Source organism: Barbus barbus (assembly GCF_936440315.1).
Source record: "Barbus barbus genome assembly, chromosome: 10".
Lineage (NCBI taxonomy): Eukaryota > Metazoa > Chordata > Actinopteri > Cypriniformes > Cyprinidae > Barbus > Barbus barbus.
Window position 1 is genome coordinate 28,598,989 of NC_136738.1, and position 22,266 is coordinate 28,621,254.

The window sequence follows — 22,266 nt, forward strand, 5'->3', positions numbered from 1 at the left end:
TTGATGGACTGGAGTGGTGTGGATTATTTATGGATTATTGTGATGTTTTATCAGCTGTTTGGACTCTCATTCTGACGGCACCCATTCACTGCAGAGGATCCAATGGTGAGCAAGTGATGTAATGTTAAATTTCTCCAAATCTGTTCCAATGAAGAAACAAACTCAATTACATCTTGAATGGCATAAGGATGAGTACATTTTCTTCACATTTTAATTTTGTGGTGAAACATTATTTTAATATGCAAATAAGCAAAAGACTCAATCAAATGTATTAGTGTAAATTACTTGGTCCATTTCTATTTTGTGCCTGTTAAGTGGAATGCACTATTGGCATGTATGCGTATGGTGTTGATTAGGTGATTAGGAGCTCACTTACAGCAAATTATACACCCGTGGTTAATTGATGTGATCTTTCCTTCCAAAAGAAGTTGCTCTGGAGACCAATCATGACCTCCTGGGCAGAAGGTTAAAAGCAATCTTCAGAATATGCAACAAGGCATTCATTCCAAGACTAATAAAAGCAAGGAAAGAATAGGGTCCTGCAAGGCCATGGGGCTCTTTGGAGGCCCTCTCTTGTTGCAACTGTGATTTGTCATATCTAAAGGGCCGTTTGCACTGACAGTAGTTAAATCGATGGAGGTCGGTCAGTGTCTGTGCTGTTGGTTTCTAGTCTAATAGTTCATAGTTCACACTTCTGTCACAGTTTTCCACCTGTATCATAAGTCGGATTTCTTTGTCACATTATCTTGTTGTTCATTTTTATCATCAAACATCAACAACATTCTGTCACTCATGTTGCTGCATATTACTTTCAGTGTAAAAGCACGTGTAAACGTAAAAAAAAAAAAAAAGACAACATGACTATTACACAACATCCAAAATGCAATATGGTGATCAGAAGGGTAATTTCATATTGTGCCAACAGACACTGGCACACATTCAAGCACTGTTCATCTATCCATCTATACCAGTTTGGTGTATCTTCTGTAGCTTGTAATAAATAAATACATACAGTAAATTCCAGACTGTATGTGTATTTTCTATTATTACTGTTTCTATTTTTAGTTATTAAGAAATACCCTATGGTATGCAATTTTTTTTAGATAACGGACTTGGACAAGGTTTTTGTGAAGTGAGACGTCGACATCTAGTGGACAACAAATAGTAGCAACTAAGAAACCAAGTTTATTAAAGTGATTAAATGCATCTAAACATTAAAGTTTGTTTAAATAAATTCAATAATAACATTTTTGACTAATTTATTTATATTTTTTGTATTCACACACACACACACACACACACACACATGTTGGTTTTTGTGGTTTATGGGGACTCTCCAATGGTTTTTATACTGAACAAACTGTGTGTGCTATTGCCCTACACCAACCCTACATCTAAACGTAGCCCTCACAGGAGACTTTGTGCATTTTTAGATTTTCAAAAAAACACCATTTAGTATGTTTTTTAAGCCTTTTGAATTACGGGGACATAGGCAGTGTCCTCATAAACCACCTTCATATTGTAATACCTCTGTCATACCAATGTCATTATACAAATTTGTGTCCTCATAAACCACATAAACATGCACACACACACAAAACGTGTACTACAATGAAAAAAAAAGTTGTTAAAGTGATTACCAATAACAGTATATTTATATGATCTACTATTCAAAAGTACACAAGTATGTTACTTTGAAATCTAAATGTAACACTCCACACACATTTGTCTGAGGCCAGTGATGAGACTTTGACATTTAATATTTCTTTAGATTAGATACTTTGGATCATGCTCAATTTATGAGTCATTGTCCACAAAAGTCAAATGCATTTCACAGTCACAACTCATTGTTCTGTTGGCCTGTGCTTTCTGTTTAACATGACGCTGATTTGTGAGAACTAGCAAAGGTTTTTGTCACACATCTTGATGTTCGAGATGGTTGCCTGCCTTGGTTTGTATACACAATCATAGATCGTTGATAATGGCTACATTATAATTTCATGCGAAAAAGAAATGCATACATAAAGATGCATGATCTAGTTTACTGGGATCTGAAGAAGATTCCTTGATTTATTAGTAAATTTAAAGCAAACAAACATTTAGTTTGTGTCCAAATGACAGCAAGCACATGCAAAATATTATGCAACAGGGCAGAGTCCCTAGTTAACCAGTATTCATCCACAGGCCTTATCAAAGGTTGCTCTAGGCACAGTGTGATATAGCTACTAAAAATGTACAAAACATAATTATACCAGCTTATTCCCTTCTGTAACCTCCATTTGTAATTACGTATTAACTGTTGTCTACAGATAAAAGTCTCCACAGTATCCATAGTGTCACCAAAGTCCCTGTACAGAAAGTTGCTGTACTGTATTGTATGAGTTGAATATTTAAACATGTTAAGCTCTGATATATACCGCAGCAGTATGATTAATTTTTAATGAGCCAAAAATAATGCCCTCATTCTCATTATCACAGCTCATTGTGGCTGATAAAACACATGGTTTCATAATTCAATAAAAAAGACTCTATCCAGCGATACAGAAGTGCAATATGTAATAGCAGATTTCAGCAGGACAGTTTCTGATAGTGGCCTGAAAAGGCAAATGTTGGGCCACTCAAACTGTAAATGTCTGTACAGGGAGTAAAGCTGCATGAACCCACTTTAAAAGAACAATCCAGTGAAAACTCTTTCACATTAGCAATCAGTTAACCTTAATAAAACCAGAGGCATGGATATATTTTACATTAAGAGGAAGCTGAACATTCCCAACCGTCTCTTTAAAATGCTAAAACATTATTTACATTCATAATAGAACAATGAAACATAAGCAGCCAATGTGGCATGAAATTTATTTTGATTTACTATGTTCTTCTCAGTGTTGGGCAGTAACTAGTTACTAGTAAATTAGTTACTGTAATAATATCACTTTTTGCAGTAACTAGTAGTGTAACTAATTACTAATAAGATTTCAGTAATAATATTATAGTTACCATCCATAAAACGTCTCAGGTTACGTATATAACCATGGTTCCCCGAAGGGAACGAGACGCTGCGTCGAAAATGCTAGGGGAACGCCTCCAGCGTGACCGCGCTCTGAATCACATGTGTAATCTGTCCAATGGAAGGGCGAGACGTCACAGGCGGGTGTCGTAATCGACCAGGAAGCATAAAAGCACGTGCGACGGAGCCGGCATCAGCTTCTAGGAATGAAGCAAGCGCTGGCAGGGATGCCGGAAGTGTGGCCTTCGAGACGCAGCGTCTCGTTCCCTTCGGGGAACCATGGTTACATATGTAACCTGAGATGTTCCACTTCAGGAACTTGAGCTGCGTCGAAAACGCTAGGGGAACGAGATGCCCACGCCGCCAGACTTCCAAGTCCCTGCACTGTGTGCATCCCTCGGGAACACAACGAGGGCGAGAGAAAAAGGGCCACGAGTGGCTACAGTCGGCGGGGCCTGCGTCCCAAAGGCCAACTTCTAAGAAGTGAGTCTTGATCCCCGGGAAAGAGGAGAGCAGAGGAATATCATCCTGATCCACCACATAGCATAGCATAATCTCTCTGGCCGGAAGCCTCAGCCTCTGGAAGAAATATGTACTAGGGGGTGTCTACCCACTGAAAGGCCACCGAGAAGGGCGTGGTAGGCCGATATAGCCACCACGTAGACCCTCAGGGTGGAGGGTGGAACAGGCCTACACGAACTCCAGAACGAAAATCGAAAGTTTGGGCACCCCTTGCAGAATCTGTGAAAATGTGGATAATTTTAACAAAATAAGAGAGATCATATACAATGTATGTTATTTTTTATTTAGTGCTGTCCTGAGTAAGATGTTTTCCATAAAAGATGTTTACATATAGTCCACAAGACAAAAAAATTGCTGAAATTATTAAAATAACCCCATTCAAAAGTTTGGGAACCCTTGGTTCTTAATACTGTGTGTGATTGCCTGGATGAGCTACAACTGTTTTTTTGTTTTGTGATGGTTGTTCATGAGTCCCTTGTTTGTTCTGAACAGTTAAACTGAGCACTGTTCTTCAGAAAAATCCTCCATGTCCTGCAGATTCTTCAGTTTTCCAGCATCTTTTGCATATTTGAACCCTTTCCAGCAGTGACTGTATGATTTTGAGATCCACATTTTCACGCTTAATGTTTTTACCTAATCAAAATAACCCGACTGCAGTTTGATTGAGATTAATTGGAATGCACCATGAAAAAACATTATTTTTAAAAATGTTAAAAACGGAGTTATATGTTTTTGCTAATGAAGTCTTCATAATATACAGTAAATATAATTTGCTTGTTACTTTGTGGTTTAAAAAGTGTGTTAATGTTTATACTGTAGTTAATTTGTTAATTGTTAATATATATTTATATTAAAGTATTTGGTGACTTTATAATTAAAGCCTCCTTAATGTTTTTAAATAATTGTGTTTCACTGCTGAATTACATTTAGCAGTTTCTGGGCCACATTTGGCCCAGGGACCAAGCCGAGTCTCAGCCGGATCTGGCTTGAAGTGTCTGGGCCAGACCTGGGCCACATAAAATAATTTTGCTATCTGGGTATATGCATATGTTTACATACACATCTAACTTCTCCTAGTTAGATGAAATACATCATTTAATTCCTCAAAATTAAATGCAGAAAGACAACCAGATGAGTGAACACGGTCTGATATGAAAAGGATTCATAATAAGAATGAGAATGACGCAATGCACGCGGTCACCTCTGCAACGCGCGCTGCAACAGAGAGCTCTCACTCAAAGGGGAAGAACCGCACCGCGGCCTTCCAGCCCCAAGCGAGTGCGCTACATCTGGGGAATGCAGGTGGAGATAGGGCGAACCTGTCTCCAACCCATCCGCCAGATCCATGTTGCGATCCCGCCATGCCTCAGCAGGACCGGAACAGCGAGATCTTACGGCGGGGAAAAGCACAATCAGCCCTTTATCTTTAGAGCTGACAGCGCGAATATAATGATGTCGTAATTCATAATATGCTTGTGCAAACACTGCAGCTTTACAAAGCTCATCGACGTCCTTCACGTTCACCTCGGAGGAGGAAGACAGGCGGAGCGTCGAGCCCTCTCTCTGGGAATAGAACCACGGGGCGGGAGCTGGATCTGATGGGAAAGGAAGAAGATAGGGGCTCGCCCGTCTCCATCCCCTCCACCTGATCCATGTGCGATTCCCACGAGCGCAGCCGTCGCTTTTTTTTCCTTGTTCTTCGGCAGAAGCGGGACCGGCACCGCGAGGAACGCTAGTGAAAGCTCACTCCTCAAAGAGTCTTCTGAGAGCAAGCAGACGCAGTGACAAATGCTCACAAAGCAGGCAGTCAGCTCCCTCTCCAGCAGACCACACACGGACTGTGTGTATTCCCAGCAGTGATGGAAGGTTTGCAGGGAGGAACACACAGCCTGTAATGCGATCTGCTCTCGCCCAAGTGCTTGCACACATTGTGGAGCTTATTTCAAGTGATTGTGCTTAGGGACAAACAACACTAATTAAGACACACAACACAGATCGACAGACACACACAGAGTAGCGGTTGCTGAATGACAAAAGGCTGATGCCGGCTCCAGATTACACATGTATTCAGAGCGCGGTCACGCTGGAGGTGTTCCCCTAGCGTTTTCGACGCAGCTCGAGTTCCTGAAGGGGAACAGCTTAGTTACTTTTGATGCCTCAACCCTGCCGGTTAAAAATACAACAAACAAATAATTCCTAGATTTATTTTCATAATTTTCACGATTTGCACATGCATGTGATGTCTCCAGTGCAGCAGGCAAGCTTGGAATATGGAAAAGCTTACATTTAGCAAATAGAAATATTGCATTATATTGATTTTGTCAGGAAAAAAGATGATCTAAACCAGGGGTTTAGAGTCCTGCAGACTTTAGCTCCAACTTGCCTCAACACACCTGCTGGGAAGTTTCTAGTCTGCCTAGTAAGAGCTTGATTAGCTGCTTCAGGTGTGTTTAATTGGGGTTGGAGCTAAACTCTGCAGCACACCGGCCCTCCAGAACCGAGTTTGGACACCCCTGGTCTGAACACTGTTGTGTAAGTTGTGGCTTTACTTTACTCTGTCATTACATCTCACCCATCACTCTGACCAGTATGTGGTACATTGTTACTATAATTAAGTTTTATTTCTTACAAACTTATGTGATTTGATAAAATACATAATGAAATATAATCGTATATGGGTAACAGAGAAAATACAATTAGCTTCCAGCTACACATGACAATTAATGAGATTAATACAACACTTCTACTTGAATGTCACTATCAATCACTATTGGGTGTTTGTAATAACGTCTGACTGCGGTCCAATGTGGATTTTGGTCAAATGATGAGGCAGAAAGTAACACTCTAGAAGAATTTTATGTGGAAGATACACAGTTACAACTTCTGTGCATGGGGCGTGAAGAAAAAGTAATGTAACTAGTATAGTGTAACCAATTACTGTTGCCAGAAAGTAATAATTAAAGTAACAATATTACTTTTGAAAGGAGTAACTATGAGTAATATATTATATTATTTGTGTAACCAGCCCAACACTGCTTCTTCTATACATTATTACATTTTTCTAACACTGTGTACACGTGGCTGGAATGTTTGTTCTGCCTGTAAAATCAGACCTCTCTCTCAACATATACCCTATGGACTAAATAACATGGACGTAATTTTGATAATAAAACCAGTCACAGCAATCTTGTACTGAAACTCTGTTTTAAGTGAACTTTGCCTTCAGAGAAACTGTATTGATCATATTAATCTGCAGTAATATATCTGAAGATATCAAATCTGTTTCTCTTTTTTATTATACCTGTTATCTTGGTGTGTGTTTACAAGGCTTTCATAAAACTCTACACAGGGGTCACTATGCATTGATATCATATCAGGGAAATAACTCACAGCAAATTATCATTGTTAAGACAAACAGCAAATGTGTGAGTTTACTTAAAGTCATTGCACCACTGATACAAATCTTTACAATCTTAAAATCCCATTACAGTGATCTTTTATCCACTCCCTCTTACCTTTAAAATTTTGTGCATATTATGAAATGACATCACACAGAATCATTTATGTTCTGTATTTTTTCTTCTGATAGCATAAGCAAAGACGTGTTGGTTCAATATTGTTTACACTGTTATATTTATGATCACGTAAAAAGGGACTTAACAACTGAATTACTTTATTCTTTTGACTTTCTTTTTAAAAATCAGTATGTAGAGAAACAATTTTCATATGAAAAGCATTAAAACACACATAATGGAACATGTACTCTTTGCATTAAATAGACTAACAATGAATTTCATATACATGTGACAAACATTACTTGTGCACTTGATAAATGCTATATATATATATATACAGTATATATATATATTGGTAATGCAGATGTTATGTTCAGAACTTGTCTTTTTTCTCAAGGTCAATGTGTTCCTCTACAGGACGTTTTTGTTTCTTAGATGTCTTGAAAAGTCCAAACACCAAGAGAACAACAGCAACTGCTGCAATAATGGTGAGACTGAAGAGGACATTGAGACCCAGTGCAGCATCAGGACCTGAAACTTCCAAGCCCAAGAAACTAACCAACAGTTCCTCACCAGAAGGAGATGGCGGAGTAGTACCTGCAAACAAAAAAAGTTGGATGGATGGACTGATGGACAAATTAATGAATGGATGGAACAAAGGGTACAACTACATAGATAAATAAATAAGTACCGGGGATGTCAACATCAGGTTCATGGATCTGACATTCAAGTGGACTTTCTCCTGGACTTATGAAGCCATTGCAGTTGATTATTGTAGCATAGTGCCAGACAGATTTCTTAGGAATACGTGGTAAAGAAGGATCTGATCGATTTACATAGAAAAAGCCAAATTTTTCATCAAAACCCGTTGCCCATTCCAGATTGTCCATTAATGTCCAGGCAGCATAGCCACGGATGTCCACACCATCCAGCAAATATGCTAAATAATGAGATGAGATTTTACGCAATTATCATAAATGAATTTTTACCAAGATACTAGTCTAAAAAACAAACAATTATATTAAAATGCATGGAAAAGCATCACAGAATCTATTGCATGAAGCTGTCCTCTCTGAGGAAAAGAAAATCTCTTTACCTTTTAGGGCCTGATTGATATAGTTATCATAGTAGTGGATTCGGTGAACATCATTTAGATTAATTGTCCCTCGTTCTGATACTCCATTCTCTGTAATGTAAACAGGAGGATCTCCATATTCCTCTTTAATGAAATTCAGAATTTTTCTGAATCCCACAGGAGTTACTTTCAACCAGAAGGATCCAGAATCCAGCCATGTACGATCCGCAACTGTTCCTGCACCCCTGGAATAGACGGCAACATAATAAATATTGATGCATGTTTTAAACAAATTGGGCCTAAAACAGTGTGACGCTGTTGATTAAAACTGAATGGCTACCTGTCTGCATCATAATGCTCAAGGTTTTTGTAGTCCATGTTATAGGCTAAGACAGTGGTGTAGTGGTTGAATCCAAAATAATCATGAGTTCCCTTAATCCTCGCTACTTCTGCAGGGGTAAATTCTGGAAGCCTGTTAGATGTAAAATGCAAATATAAAAGCATTCATAAGCATTTGACAAAGCTTTGAATTCCTCACAAAAAAGATAATATCTTTATTACCTTGATTGAGGTCGGCCAGCCGCTAAACTTCGCTCTCGAATTATGTTCTTCATTAAATCGCTGTAATCTCCATTGAACACGGGATGAGCAAACCAACCAATCTGGAACTGTTTCAAGAGATGAAAAAGACATTTTAGTTTTAGTTCTGGTTAATGATAACAACTCTGTCATGGATGCAGAAATAGTTGAACTACGAAAACTGTACCTGAACTACACGAATGGCTGCGTCCACATCTTCTTGTTTGTATGGATTTCTTGGTTCAGCCCAGTCAGAGTTTATCGTGATGCCAACGATGCCACCGTGTTTTGCACGATACTTGTCATTATACACGTGCCAGGCCTCAGCATGAGCCTTGATGAGGTTGTGTGCCACAATATATGGTGCAGTGCCTGGTCTGAAACTTATACCTGGACAGAAATAAAACAGTAAGTTACTTTATTAACTTCAAAACCATATTTTACAAAGAGTAAGAGGATCGTTTTCAGTGCAAATGATACCTGGTGCTGCACTTCCATAGCCATGTCCTACCATTGCAACATTGTAGGGTTCATTTATAGTGATCCAGAACTTCACTTTGTCTCCCAGACTATTAAATATAACATCAGCATAGTCTCTGAACCTTTCGACAATGGTCTCATTCTCCCAGCCACCAACATCCTGAAGTGCTTGTGGGAGATCCCAGTGGTACAAAGTCACCTGCCAGTTCAAAATGATGAATAGACCATCAGAAATGAATCAAATTATTTTAGGCTGCAAGCGCAATTTTATTCTATATATTTTACCTGTGGCTTTATATCGGCTGCCAGAAGAGCATCTACTAGTCTATGATAGTAGTTGAGTCCAGCTTCATTAATTTTCCTGTTTGTTCCATCTGGCATAATTCTGGTCCATGAAATAGAAAACCGATAGTGGTTGACCCTGAGTGTTTTGAGACTATTTATATCCTCAGCGATCTTGTTGTAGCTGTCACAGGCAATGTCACCGTTTTCATCCTGCGATATCTTTAAAGCAGTATGAGCAAATTTGTCCCAAATGCTGAGACCTTTTCCATCGGCTCTCCAGGCGCCCTCTATCTGTGGTTTTGGAGAATAACATGAAACAGATGTCATCATTTGAAGTTCCTCTGAACAAATACAGTAGGATAAAAAGGTTACACTTCATTTCATACACTACATTTGAGCTCTTATTAATTTGCAATTACATGTCAACCTCAGAGTATTAGTAGAGTATTAGTAGGCTTCATGGGTTAGGGTTAGAACAACGATGAGGCATGTATTTGCAAATTTACTTACAGTCAGTAGATGTCTGTTGGGGAACCATCAAAATAAAGTATTAGCAGATATTGAGGAGACAGTCTACTAATACTTTAATAACTGCTAGTTTACATGTAGTTGTAATGTTACTCAGAGTCAGCAGAATGTCTAAGCTGGACTATCAAAATGAAGTGTATTTGTTAAAATGGATTGTACCTGATAGGCAGCAGTTGCTGTGCTCCATATAAATCCCTCTGGGAAGTGTCCATATAACATTTCTTCCTCTGTTGGCAATGGAAAGCCATTATTTCTCATTATATCAAAGTAGAGGTGAGCGGAGCGCTTTGGAGTTCTCGGCCGACTTGAAAGTTTAAAGTTCACATAGTGAAGTCCATAGCCAACAGTGTAGCCTTTCAGCCACTCGAAGGAGTCCATTAGAGAGGAAGCAATGTAACCCTTGACACGTACTCCATCCAGATTGTGCGCTAAAAAGAGAATACATATAAATGTGTGTCAGGTTAAACAATTTGCAGAGTAACACTATTGCAAACTTTGGGCTGCATTCACGATTAATAATAATAGTTATTTATCTAAAATGTAGATTCTGTAGTGGTATTAAAAACTAATTTTTCTTTGGATTTTATGCACAAATATGCATAGTTAGTTAATACCTTTAAGAGCCTCATCAACATAGGTCTTCAGGAAGAATATTCGATCAGTGTCATCAACTGTTATAGCAGTGCCTGTAGCCACACCATTTTCTGTAATATAAATCTCTGGGTCTCCATACTCTTCCTTTAACCAGTTAAGAAGTCTCCTGAGTCCCCAAGCAACAGCCTTCTGCTCATTAACAGCTGTATTTTCAGAGCCATCTGCATTGTCCTTTTCAACATCCTGATCAGTTTGATAAGACTCAATATTGAGTCTGCTTGTCACATGACGCACGACTTTGGTAGTGTACGTATTAATGCAGAATACATCAGCTGTTCCTTGGATGAAGACTTTGTCTTCATCAGTAAAAGATGGCAACCGGGAATTTGTCAAGCCTTGAAGTTCACTTTTATTGCCAACCTGCCACTTCATGGCATCAGGATAGTCACCATTTTTAAAGATGGGGTGTGCAAACCAGCCTAGCTGGAACTGAAGGGCTCGATCAGCAGCCACCACCTCTCGAGGAACATTGATGTCTAGGGGTTCTGCCCATTCAGCGTTCAGACTAATGGATACCAGACCTCCTTGAGATGCCCTGTATTTCTCATCATAAGTGTGATATGCTTGTGCATGAGCTTTCAGGAGGTTGTGTGCAACCCTGTATGGAGCATCTCCGGGTTGCTTCACATTGGGTGGAATCTGACCCAGTCCATATCCCGACCATGCAATTGTCTGAGGTTCATTAAATGTGATCCAAAATTTCACCCTGTCTCCAAATGTTGCATAGCAAAAGTCACAATATTCATTGAATATGTTAATCATTTCAGGGTTGTCCCAACCATTGATGTCCTGCAAAGCCTGTGGCAGGTCCCAGTGGTAGAGAGTCGCCATGGGTGCGATATTGTTTGCTATGAGACCATCTATGAGCCTGTTGTAATAGTCCACCCCCTTCTGGTTAAGAGAAGATTTATAGCCGTTGGGAAAAATTCGAGACCATGACAAGGAGAATCTGTACGTTTTCACTTTTAGGGCTCTCAACATGTATAGATCTGCATCTATTTTATTATAACTGTCACATGCAACATCACTATTGTCATTGTTTGGGATATTTCCAGGTTTTTGAGTGAAGGTATCCCAAACACTTGGTCCTTTTCCATCTGCATTCCAGCCACCTTCTACCTGATATGCTGAAGACGAGACACCCCAATGGAATCCCTCTGTAAATGTTCCATAGTGATAAAGCTGTCTCTCAAACTTGGTCTGAGGGGAAAACTTTTCCCAAACAACCTTGGATTTTGAAGGAATTTCAGACGGTGGCAGACTAGGGAGTCTTGGGATCTCAATTTTATTTCCATATATTTCCATTTTAGCCTTTGCCGCAGCCTCAGCAAATCCATTTCTCTCAATCACCTTTGAGTAGTAATATGCTGATGCTTTGGGGGTTCTCGGTCTGTCAGGATCTTCAAAGTCCACATAGTGCAATCCAAATCGTTGACTGTAGCCTTGAGGACCCTCAAATCCATCCATTAGAGACTGGACTGTAAACCTCTGGACATCAATTCCATCCAAAAGCACAGCTGTTTGGACAGAAAGAAGTTTGTGAAATTTAGATAGTGATTTTTTTATTTACATAGACTGATATCAGGGTTTGGGAAGTATTTTGTTACATTGGTAGAAGACTGTGTTAAGGTCAGTCTGTGACAAATCCATTAAGGCTATTGCTTCCCCCAAATTTGTTCATAGCCTGCTGCACTGATATTGGTCTGCTGAAGTATTCATTTTTGAGAGAATCATTTGACTGTTGACTAACTAGGAATTTCTTGAAAAGTAGAAGTAGGTGTACATGGGTCCTGTTCCCATGCAAAAGAGAAGTTTGCCCCAAGATATCATTAAAGCGTGGCCAACAATCATAGATTTTTAAGATCTTATTCCGGTAAAACTTTACAATAAGGTTCATTAGTTAACATTACTTAACTACATTAGTAAACATGAACTAATGATAATGAACAATACTCCTACAGAATTTATTAATCTTAGTTAATGTTCATTTCAGCATTTACTAATGCATTATTAAAATCAAAAGTTGTGTTTCTTAACATTAGTTAATGCACTGTGAACTAACATGAATAAGCAATGAACAACTGTATTTTCATTAATTAACATTAACAAAGATTAATAAATAGTGTAATAAATGCATTGTTCATTGTTTGTTCATGTTAGTTAATAAATTAACTAATGTTAACAAATGACACCTTATTGTAAAGTGTTACCCTTATTCCTTATATAGATAGGGCTTCCAAGAAAAGGTATTTTTGGCCTGGAAATTAATACTGCATAATGAATATTTCAAATATAAAAATGTTAGAATCTGCAATAGAAAATACCTTATAGAAATACATTATAGACCTGAGGTTTAAGTTGCCAACTCTCTGATTTCACACAGACTGATCTGCTATCTCTATAAAGACTAATACAGTCTTAGTTTTAAACACTGACAACAATTCTCTTAAGATGTTTACCTTTCATTGCCTCATTAATGTAGGCTTTGAGATATTCGACACGGTCAGTGTCATTGAACACATCACCATCGTATTCAGTTGGCATTCCATTTCCTGTGATGTAGATGGGCACCTTTGTGATGGACGTGTACTCTAAAGAGATGTAGTTCAATAATCTTCGAAGGCCCCACGGAACAGACTGGATCTGGTCAGAAGCTGTGGGGGGCCATGTGGGGTCGATATGAGTCTGGAAGTCCCCGACATTATTCGGTCCAGCATCACAACTATTCAAGCTCTCACTAATCATTCGGGAAGTGTGGTGGTTAAGTCCAAAGAAATCAGCTGTGCCTTGAATTCTTTGTTTCTCAGTCTCAGTAAAAACAGGGAGTCTTGCCAGATCTTTAGCACATGAACCTTTCTTTTTCTCAATTTGTTCCTTTAACACGGTTGGATAGTCTCCATCTACAAATATGGGATGAGCAAACCAGCCCAGCATGAAGTTTAGATAACGCTCAGCTGCTGCTACATCCTGATCACTTGAGGGATTCCTCGGCTCTGCCCAATCAGAGTTAAGAGCAATGCCCACTTTTCCACCCTGCAGTTTTCTGTAATTATCATTATAAATATGCCAGGCTTCAGCATGAGATTTTATAATATTGTGTGTCACCTGCAAAAGCAAAGAAATAATTGTCACTTTCTAAAATCATAAAAATATATCGTTTCTCAGATTGACAGACACACCTTGTAAGATGCTATTATTGGGTCTTTCACTCTTGGAGGATGTTCCCCCGTTCCATACCCCAAGTTGCTCACTACCCACGGGCTGCCGAAGGTGATCCATGTTTTGACTCTGTCTCCATAATGTGAGAAGCAGAAGTCAGAAAATTCTTTGAAAGCTTCCACAATAAAGTCATTTTCCCAGCCGCCTGAGTCCTGCAGAGCTTGGGGAAGGTCCCAGTGATGCAGGGTAACAGTGGGCTCGATGCCGGATTGTAGGAGTGTATCAATCATCTTGTCATAATAAGCAACACCCTTTTCAAGCAAACTTTCTTTGCGTCCGGTGGGGAAAATGCGAGCCCAGGAAATTGAGAACTGATAATTAGGTGCCATCATGCCCCTAAGCAGATACACATCATAGTCCACCTTGTTATAACTATCACAGGCCAAATCAGTGGTCTGGTTTCCAATGACATGACCCTCATGGCTAAATCGATCCCAAATGGTCTCGCCCTTCCCATGTTCAGCCCATCCACCCTCCACTTTGAAACTCTCACTGGAGACAGACCAGTCAAAATCAACTGGGAATGAGCCACTCAAGAACTGATCACGCTCAGCTTCAGTTTGACTTCTGAATTTCTCCCAGACCTTTTGGTATGAGAATGCAGAAGCTGATTTCTGATGTGTGACTGTCTTAGCACTTTCCATCTGCAAACTAAATGAGCACATACTTGTTATGATGACTTCTGGATAGCTATTATGTACTGATAATTGCACTTTTTTGGTCTCAGCTTTACCTTTGAAGTGTTTCTTCTTGATCTAGCTTCTCAAAAAGGTGTGTGATGTCACAGCCCATGATGTGAAGATCTTTCTTCTGTAAAACTGACAAATAATTCAAGGTTAGAATCTGGTATTTTAATTCCAAAAACAGCATCTTAGCATCTTAGACTTTCTACACATCACTTAAATAAATTACCTCCAAAAATTGCATGAAGTGGTTGGAAATTATCTTCATATCCATCACAGTCTTCGACTGTCAGCTGATACATAAGGATGGGCTTTTGACCACTGCCAATCTGAAACAAGAGTGTCAAGTGTCATTCCAGTGTCCTGAAATGTTTTGTCAAATCACCCATTTAAGCAGTCTAGAATATTAAAAACCAGCTGAGATAAGTCTTATAAAATCTGATGACTATTCAATGGTCTGATCTGCCCTAAAGATGATTATATATTACTTCAAGAGCCACAATAAATCATTACCTGTAACTTCCTCAATTCCTCCGTAAGAGGCGACTCCAATTTGCAGTTGTACTTCATGTGCAGAGAGATGAAATCCACATATGTCTGAAGACGAGATAAGAGAAGTAAGTGATGAATTACATAACCTTAACTATTCACCAGTATAATATATGATGATCTGTCTTGAACACTTACCATGATTTTTGGCCCCATTTGATAAATGGAGTTAATATCACTGGCTCTGATCCCAACAGACAAATGAAGTGCTGAGAAAAAAAACCAGCCTGAATTACACCATCATTGTACTAGAACTATGTAATGTGGAAAGAGGGGCTAGTTGTCACAATTGTGAATACTACTACTATTACTACTAAAGTTTACAGGTATGTTTAAAAGTTTTTTTTACATTTTGTTGAACACACACATGGTCCTGTTGTCACATTACATGCGGTAAGTTGTCTCAGTGGGCCATGAAATGAGCTATTTAGTCTTTTTCAACTACATTTAAACCATAAAACAATTTTCATGTCATTTATGTAAAAGGTGTTTTCACGACCTTGGCCAGTGCTTCCTACGTGTCTGAGGTAATGGATTTTTTTAACTACAGGTATCATACAAAAATAGCGAACAATTATTAGGTTCCAAAAGATGTCATGATAATTTTCATTAACATTACATTCAAAATTCATGTGACAACCTGATTGGAGACATACGATTTATTTGAAAAAACTTGCCTTGAGAAACTTTTCAGGCTTTCATAAGAGTAGTTTTGTCAAGATGTATAAATTGGAATTTGGACTCAAAACCTACTAAGTTACGGAGAGTTTGCCCTTGACATTAATTTAATAAATTATTTAATAAACTCATGCCTTACCTTTGAACATTTGATGATAAACATTTGCATGAGACTGGACAGCATTTTGAAGTTGCACTTCATGTAGCTCATGCAGGTGACTGAACGTGATGAATGTGTCCACAAGATCTCTAAATGTATTGAACACAAATCCTGCATACTGCTCAAACATCTGCACCAGTAATGGATTCTCCCAGCCTCCATATCTGGCTCTGAAGAGTTCTGGTACCGCAGAACGATGGAGAACCAGCAGAGGTTTGATGCCCGATTCAGTCAGCTGCTGCACGAGCATCTTGTAGCACTTCACAGTGTCTTCATGTGGCTGGTTGGGATCACCTGAAGGAAGGATGAGAGACCAGGACAGGGGAACTTTAAAGTGGGTCACCCCTCTGCTCTGAAGGTACAGGAAGTAGGCTCTGGATCGCTGTGGCAGTGGACCTCCACAGTTAAATGTATTGTCTTCATCTGATGGTGAATTCTGGCTGGTTTTCAGAGGGCCAGCAAGTAACATGAAGTCCTGTTGCTCTGCATTATTGGAGCTCCAAAAAACAGCCAAGAAACCTAGAGAAAGAAATGCCTCTAGGAGCTTCATCATGACTGTTCTACAAAGGGCTAGAGTGTTCAAAGCTCTTTATAAGTAAGTACTACTGCTAATCTAAGGGGGAGGCATACATATCAGTGTCACAATCATGCAGTTTAACTTTAATCTAACTACTGATACAATTTATGGCAGTTGTTAAGTTTATCATATGAACCAGTGGTCAGGAAACTATGGCTCGTGATCCACACCTGCTTCTTTGACAAAAATTAAACTGAAAAAGCATTAAATTAATGACCCTTTAAATGATGATATTGACTTGTCGCACCTTCAGAGGTCTTGGCCTTCTTGAATAAAATCCTACAAAAATGTGATCATTTTGACATAATCTGTTGAACTGATATTCCATTCATCTAACTAATTTTAATTCCCAATAAATAATAATAATTAGCAGTGGCTGTGTATATTTAATGTTTTTTATTATTTATTTGCAGGTTCTATTTTGCACCCTGCTGTTATTCATTGATATTCTTGCTTGTGTTCAGTTAAAACACACACATCTGGTCAGCTATCCTTGTAGGGACTCTCCATAGGCGTAATGGTTTTAATACTGTTCAAACCGTATTTTCTATTGCCGTATTTTCTATTTATTATAAATATATATTTATAATAAATATATATGTATTTATTATAAAAATACATGTTTTAAATAGGCCTACAACAATTCCAGACTGTATGTGAATTTAGTAGTGTTTCGGTTTCTAAGAAGCTGTTAGAAAGTAAGCTTGGTAATTATTTCTTATTTTCAAGAGCATAATATAGGCCTATGTCAGTAAACAATAATAGCCATGTTTCCATCCAAATATGCGAATTTAACTTTTGTGCAAAACTGGAATATTGCAAAAAAAAAAAACATTTGTGAATAAAGCACAGTTAGGGTACAACGGGGCTAAAGGCGCCCCCGGGTAAAAGGCGCCTTTGCGCATTTTCATCTAAACCACTAGATGGCACAAACATATGGCTTATATTGCGGTTCTACTCGCCCCGCTCCGAGCGGTGTGGGAGGCGGGCGCTCTAACAAGAAGACTGATGGCGCTCCGTTCGAGATCGGGGAGTGAGATTTAACCTGCATAGCACTGACCCGCTGGTCTCTACTACACTTAGCACTTTGTAAAACATTCGCTTTTCAAGATGCAGGTGTTTATTTGTCTGATCTTTTACGCGATCGTTTACTTGATCTAATATTTTATGCTTTTTAAAATGTTGTAGATTTAAGTAGCAAATGAGAATCACTAAAATTAATGCACATATTTTGAGGCAAAGGTCTTATTAACAATTTTCAGTTTCGTTTAAGATAATTAAAGCAACAGTTTTTAAATAACGAAAGAATATGTAAAAGTATGGTATTTGGGGTAAAAAGCGCCCCTGCTGTTGGGGCTAAGTGTGCACAGTAATTAACATGATAATTAATAGATCTCTGACTTTTCCATTTGTTGACATGACATGGTTAGATTCAGATGGTAAATATATATATATATATGTTGTTATAAATATCATATTATGTATGATATTATGTATGTGTCCGTATTAGAGATAATCACCATATTTAGAATGAAACCATCATATTTAAAAACATGATATTAATCATTTCATATAATAAAATGTTGTTGTTACTACTGTAAATATATTTTTTAATTATTATTGGATCTCCTTCAATACTTTAAGAATCTTTACTTATTAAAATGATTTTGTTTCTGTATTTTAAAATATATTTTTTATATTAACATATTTTCAAATTAAGCAGAAAACAGTACAAACTTTGCTAAAGTGATAGTTTTGAACAACTATTAACTTAGACATTATTAAACAAAACATTATTTTAGCTGAAGTATTTGTATCACTACCGTGTGCCTTTTACCCCATGTGTGGGGTAAAAGGTCCTTGTTGCTACCTCATACATTTATAAGATTTTTAAACAAAATAAACAACTTGAATTATTTATTTTCACACAAAATCTGTTGCTCCATTAATGTTCAATACAACGCTTATATTTTTTCTGCAACTATGCATTTTACGCGCAGTGAATAGCACATTTTTTCTTAAGATGGGCCTTTAGCCCCGTTGTACCCTATCACTAAATATCTCTAAGAAAACTAGGAGAAGCCATATAATAATTTTCATATATAAAAAGTTACTTCTGCCTCAGACGTAACAAAATAAATGTGGTCATTGCTTTCGGAGGTGGATGTCTGCTCTTTGGGAACACAGTCATGTAAGAGAGTAATTATACAGAAATACTTTGACAACAGACTTTCCTCAGGCATTTCAGAATGACCAAAACAACATATAGCCTTGATGCAATGAATGAGATCGGTGAACTGGTTAGTCAAGTTATCCCGTCTCATAGCGCAAAGTCACATTACTTTTTCAATGCACATGGTGGAATTTATTCGGTAAATGTGTTTCCAACATAATTTATGCTCATTTAAAAAAAATTTTATGCACATTTTTAGAATTTTAGAAATTTTAGAATTTGTTTTAGAACTTTTAGAATCTTGGCATTTCCATCCAGTGTTTTTATGCAATATTTCAAAATGTGCATAAAATAGGTGGATGGAAACATAGCTAATGAAATTATGTTATTTCTCTCCAAAAGTAATTCTTAGATGAAGAATGTCTCAGTTAGAAGTGTCTCAGTTGTCTCAGTTAGAAGAATGTTACGTATGCAACCATGGTTCCCTGAGTAGGGAACGAGACACTGCGTCCTCTAGGGTCCTCTGGGGTGTATGTATGCTTCAGACACAGACCCGTGTCTGAAGCATACATACAAAAACACCACATGTTGGCCGGCGACAGCCTATGACGTCACTACCGGCGCGACCACAGTATAAAGGGGCGGGAAAATACGTCACCCAGTGTCTCGTTCCCTACTCAGGAAACCATACGTAATCTGAGACGTTCCCTTTCGAGGGAACTTCGAACTGCGTCCTCTAGGGTCGCTATGGGAAATGGAATACCCATGCCACCATGCTGCGGGGAGTGCAAGCCAAGCACAAAAGGCGAGCACTAAGTACCAACTCTACCGGGCTAAGGGAGTTGCCCCTGGTACGGTTAGACGGCTGTCAGTGACATTATCCCCTACGGCCAAAGACCCGAGCTGCATACCCTTAAACACTTACCTGTTAAGGGCCGGAATCCCAGACCCAGGGTAGAGCTCGAAGGCTTAGAATCATATTTAGGAAAGATTTTTTTAAGGGGATACGGCCAAGTGCCTATGATAGTAGCTAGGTCCTGACCTGTCACCCAGGGGCTACTGCTTGCTCTGCACGAGCTCGCTGAGGGAACTGTCTCAACAGAGACCTCGGTAGCACCCCACTGTTCAAGCCCAGAAACATTGGGAGAAATAGGTAGAGTGGGGCCCGAGGCGAAACCGGGGCCTGACCAACTCAAAGAAGGGGCACGAAGCCGTAGCACGTAACCCCTACCGTACAGGTTTTTAGAAAGAACACAAAACACTTGATGTGCGATCTTACCACAACGTGGCTTTCAGAAAGTGCACAGAGACTAGCCTGCGCACTTACCATAACATGGATTTATAAACACCGTTCTAGGGAGCAAAGCGAGCAACTTAACAGGGAGGCCTAACAAAGTGAAGTTGCTGACTCACAGAGCTCTGTGGTGGAGAACTCAACTCTCAGGATAAGATGGAAACTCCAACGCTCAGGGAGGGGTTGTGTGCTCATAGAGACCCTCGGAGCGAGGGGAGCACGGCCGAACATACCATGAGATCAGCCTATAAGGAAGGGCGGAGAAAGGACCTGACCCGTTGGCATGACTGCACGGTGGATCCCACAGAGCAGAGAATCCAATTCTCAGGATGAGAGAGAAACTCAGATGCGCGGAAGGGAGCAGCATGCTCACCCTGTATAGCGAGGGGAGTAATGCTTGCTCGACCAACAAGGAGAGAAAACTAACAGGGAGGCAGAGAGAGGCCTAACAACCTGAGGCCGCTGAATCACAGCGCTCCAGGGAGCTGAACCTAACTCTCAGAATGAAAGGGAACTCAGACGCTCAGAAGGGAGTGGCATACTTGTAGGTAGGGCTGTCCATTTAAATCGAATTCGATTCCCACGCCATCACCTGCTTTCAAATGGCGTGGGTATTACTACTCAGAGCCGTAGTTCACCGACAAGATAGGCAATATCGCGTTCTTAATCGCAAATGAATCGCCTTCGATTATGAACACGAAATTGCCTAGCTTGTCAGTGAATTACGGTTCTGTGTAGTAATTCCCGCTCCATTTGAAAGCAGGTGATGGCGATTTACTGCCAATCACTGAACCGGCTTTACTGACAAGATGCGCATGATAATCGCATTCGCAACAGTGGGTCTTGAACCACGGGAAGCAAATGGCTGCCGCTCCTTCCTTGAAAAGAGAGACAGACGAGAGCAGAGCTTTTTCATAGAAAAAAGCTCACAGTGCACGCAGATTGCCCCCTCGAGGACATTGCGTGCGTGCTCCTCGCCCAAATAAAAGACGCAAAGATCGTGTGTCATAAGGTGTCAAATAACGAGGACACGGACACACACATCTCTTAAACGCCTTGCTAGTGCTCGCCATGATAACATTAGAAAAAACATTCTTACCATAGTATGTACGCTTCAAACAAAACAGTCACTGAAGACGAAGAAGAGGATGACGTATTTTCCCGGCCTCATAGGCTGTCGCCGGCCAACATGTGGTGTTTTTGTATGTATGCTTCAAACACGGGTCACGCTGACGGCGTTCCCCATAGCGACCCTAGAGGACGCAGTTCGAAGTTCCCTCGAAAGGGAACAAGGTTTGTTTGAAGTGAGACAGGGGTGTTACAGGTAGTAGTGTAAGACTTGTTTGAGTTTGAATTTATTTGCCATTTGTACACGCTCAGCCGGTACAAATCCATAGGAATGTTAGAGCAAAGCTCTTAAAGTCAACAGACTGTACCCCTGGGGTGCAAGAGACCGCCAAAGAAACTACCCAGTGCTGTCCTTTCCTACAGCAAGCACCACTACATATCTAGTCATTAGTAGTGCTAACAAAGCAAAGCATCACTATTGTTATCTTCCATACTTATTAGTGGTGCTTGTAAAACAAACCGTGTGGTTTATTGGGGAGAGATTATGAATTTTATAAGCGATTGGGATTTTCATGTTCGTACAGTGGGTGAAAAATCCTATAGACTCATGTCCACATTAGAATATCATAGAGACTTGGGGGTGTCCTCATTAGATTCAATTTAGCAAGGAGCCAATAAATGGTGACATTAGCATCAGTCCACTGAATTCCATTGGAAAAAAAGTGAGAGGTATATCTGTGGATCAGAACATTGTAGAGACAAGTAGATGGCATCTTTTGACTCAAACTTTTAATTATCATCATGAAAACTGTTTAGTCATTTCCCTAGCAACCATTTTAGACCACCCTAGAAACCATATAATACATTTAAGTGCCCACATTTCTGAGCCACAATAGCATGTGGGTGGGTCTTTTGACTGCCAAACACTCTATAAACTCTTTAACACTATGATAACGACATGCTAATCATGTTAGCAACATGATAGCATGCTAAACATGTCAGAAACATTCTAGCAACATGCTACCATGTTAAACATGCTAACAACATGATAGTGACATGCTAATAATGTTAGAAACACGCTAGAAATACTTTTACAACTACTTCAAACCTAGGCTTTCTCAAGCCAACCAAAATATTGTCTTGACAGACTTTTTGTTTGTCTAGTTATTCTTCTTTCAAGCTAGAACCACCAAACTCAGCCACAGGAAAAAAGGTCTTTTCAG

The 22,266-nt window shown here is 39.3% G+C and overlaps 1 protein-coding gene across 1 annotated transcript; it reads right to left on the reverse strand.

Annotated features, from left to right (window-relative positions):
- Positions 1-7,414: 7,414 nt before the first annotated feature.
- On the reverse strand, positions 7,415-16,484 carry LOC306876147 (lactase/phlorizin hydrolase; the record flags this gene model as incomplete). Its single annotated transcript, XM_079427121.1, has 17 exons — positions 7,415-7,638; positions 7,733-7,981; positions 8,138-8,361; positions 8,457-8,588; positions 8,678-8,784; positions 8,883-9,085; positions 9,176-9,374; positions 9,461-9,751; positions 10,148-10,416; positions 10,603-12,159; positions 13,102-13,747; positions 13,822-14,512; positions 14,595-14,679; positions 14,774-14,873; positions 15,058-15,141; positions 15,232-15,302; positions 15,911-16,484. The coding sequence occupies 17 exons, from the start codon at positions 16,482-16,484 to the stop codon at positions 7,415-7,417; spliced, it is 5,706 nt and encodes a 1,901-aa protein (XP_079283247.1).
- Between the last annotated feature and the right edge of the window lie 5,782 nt (positions 16,485-22,266).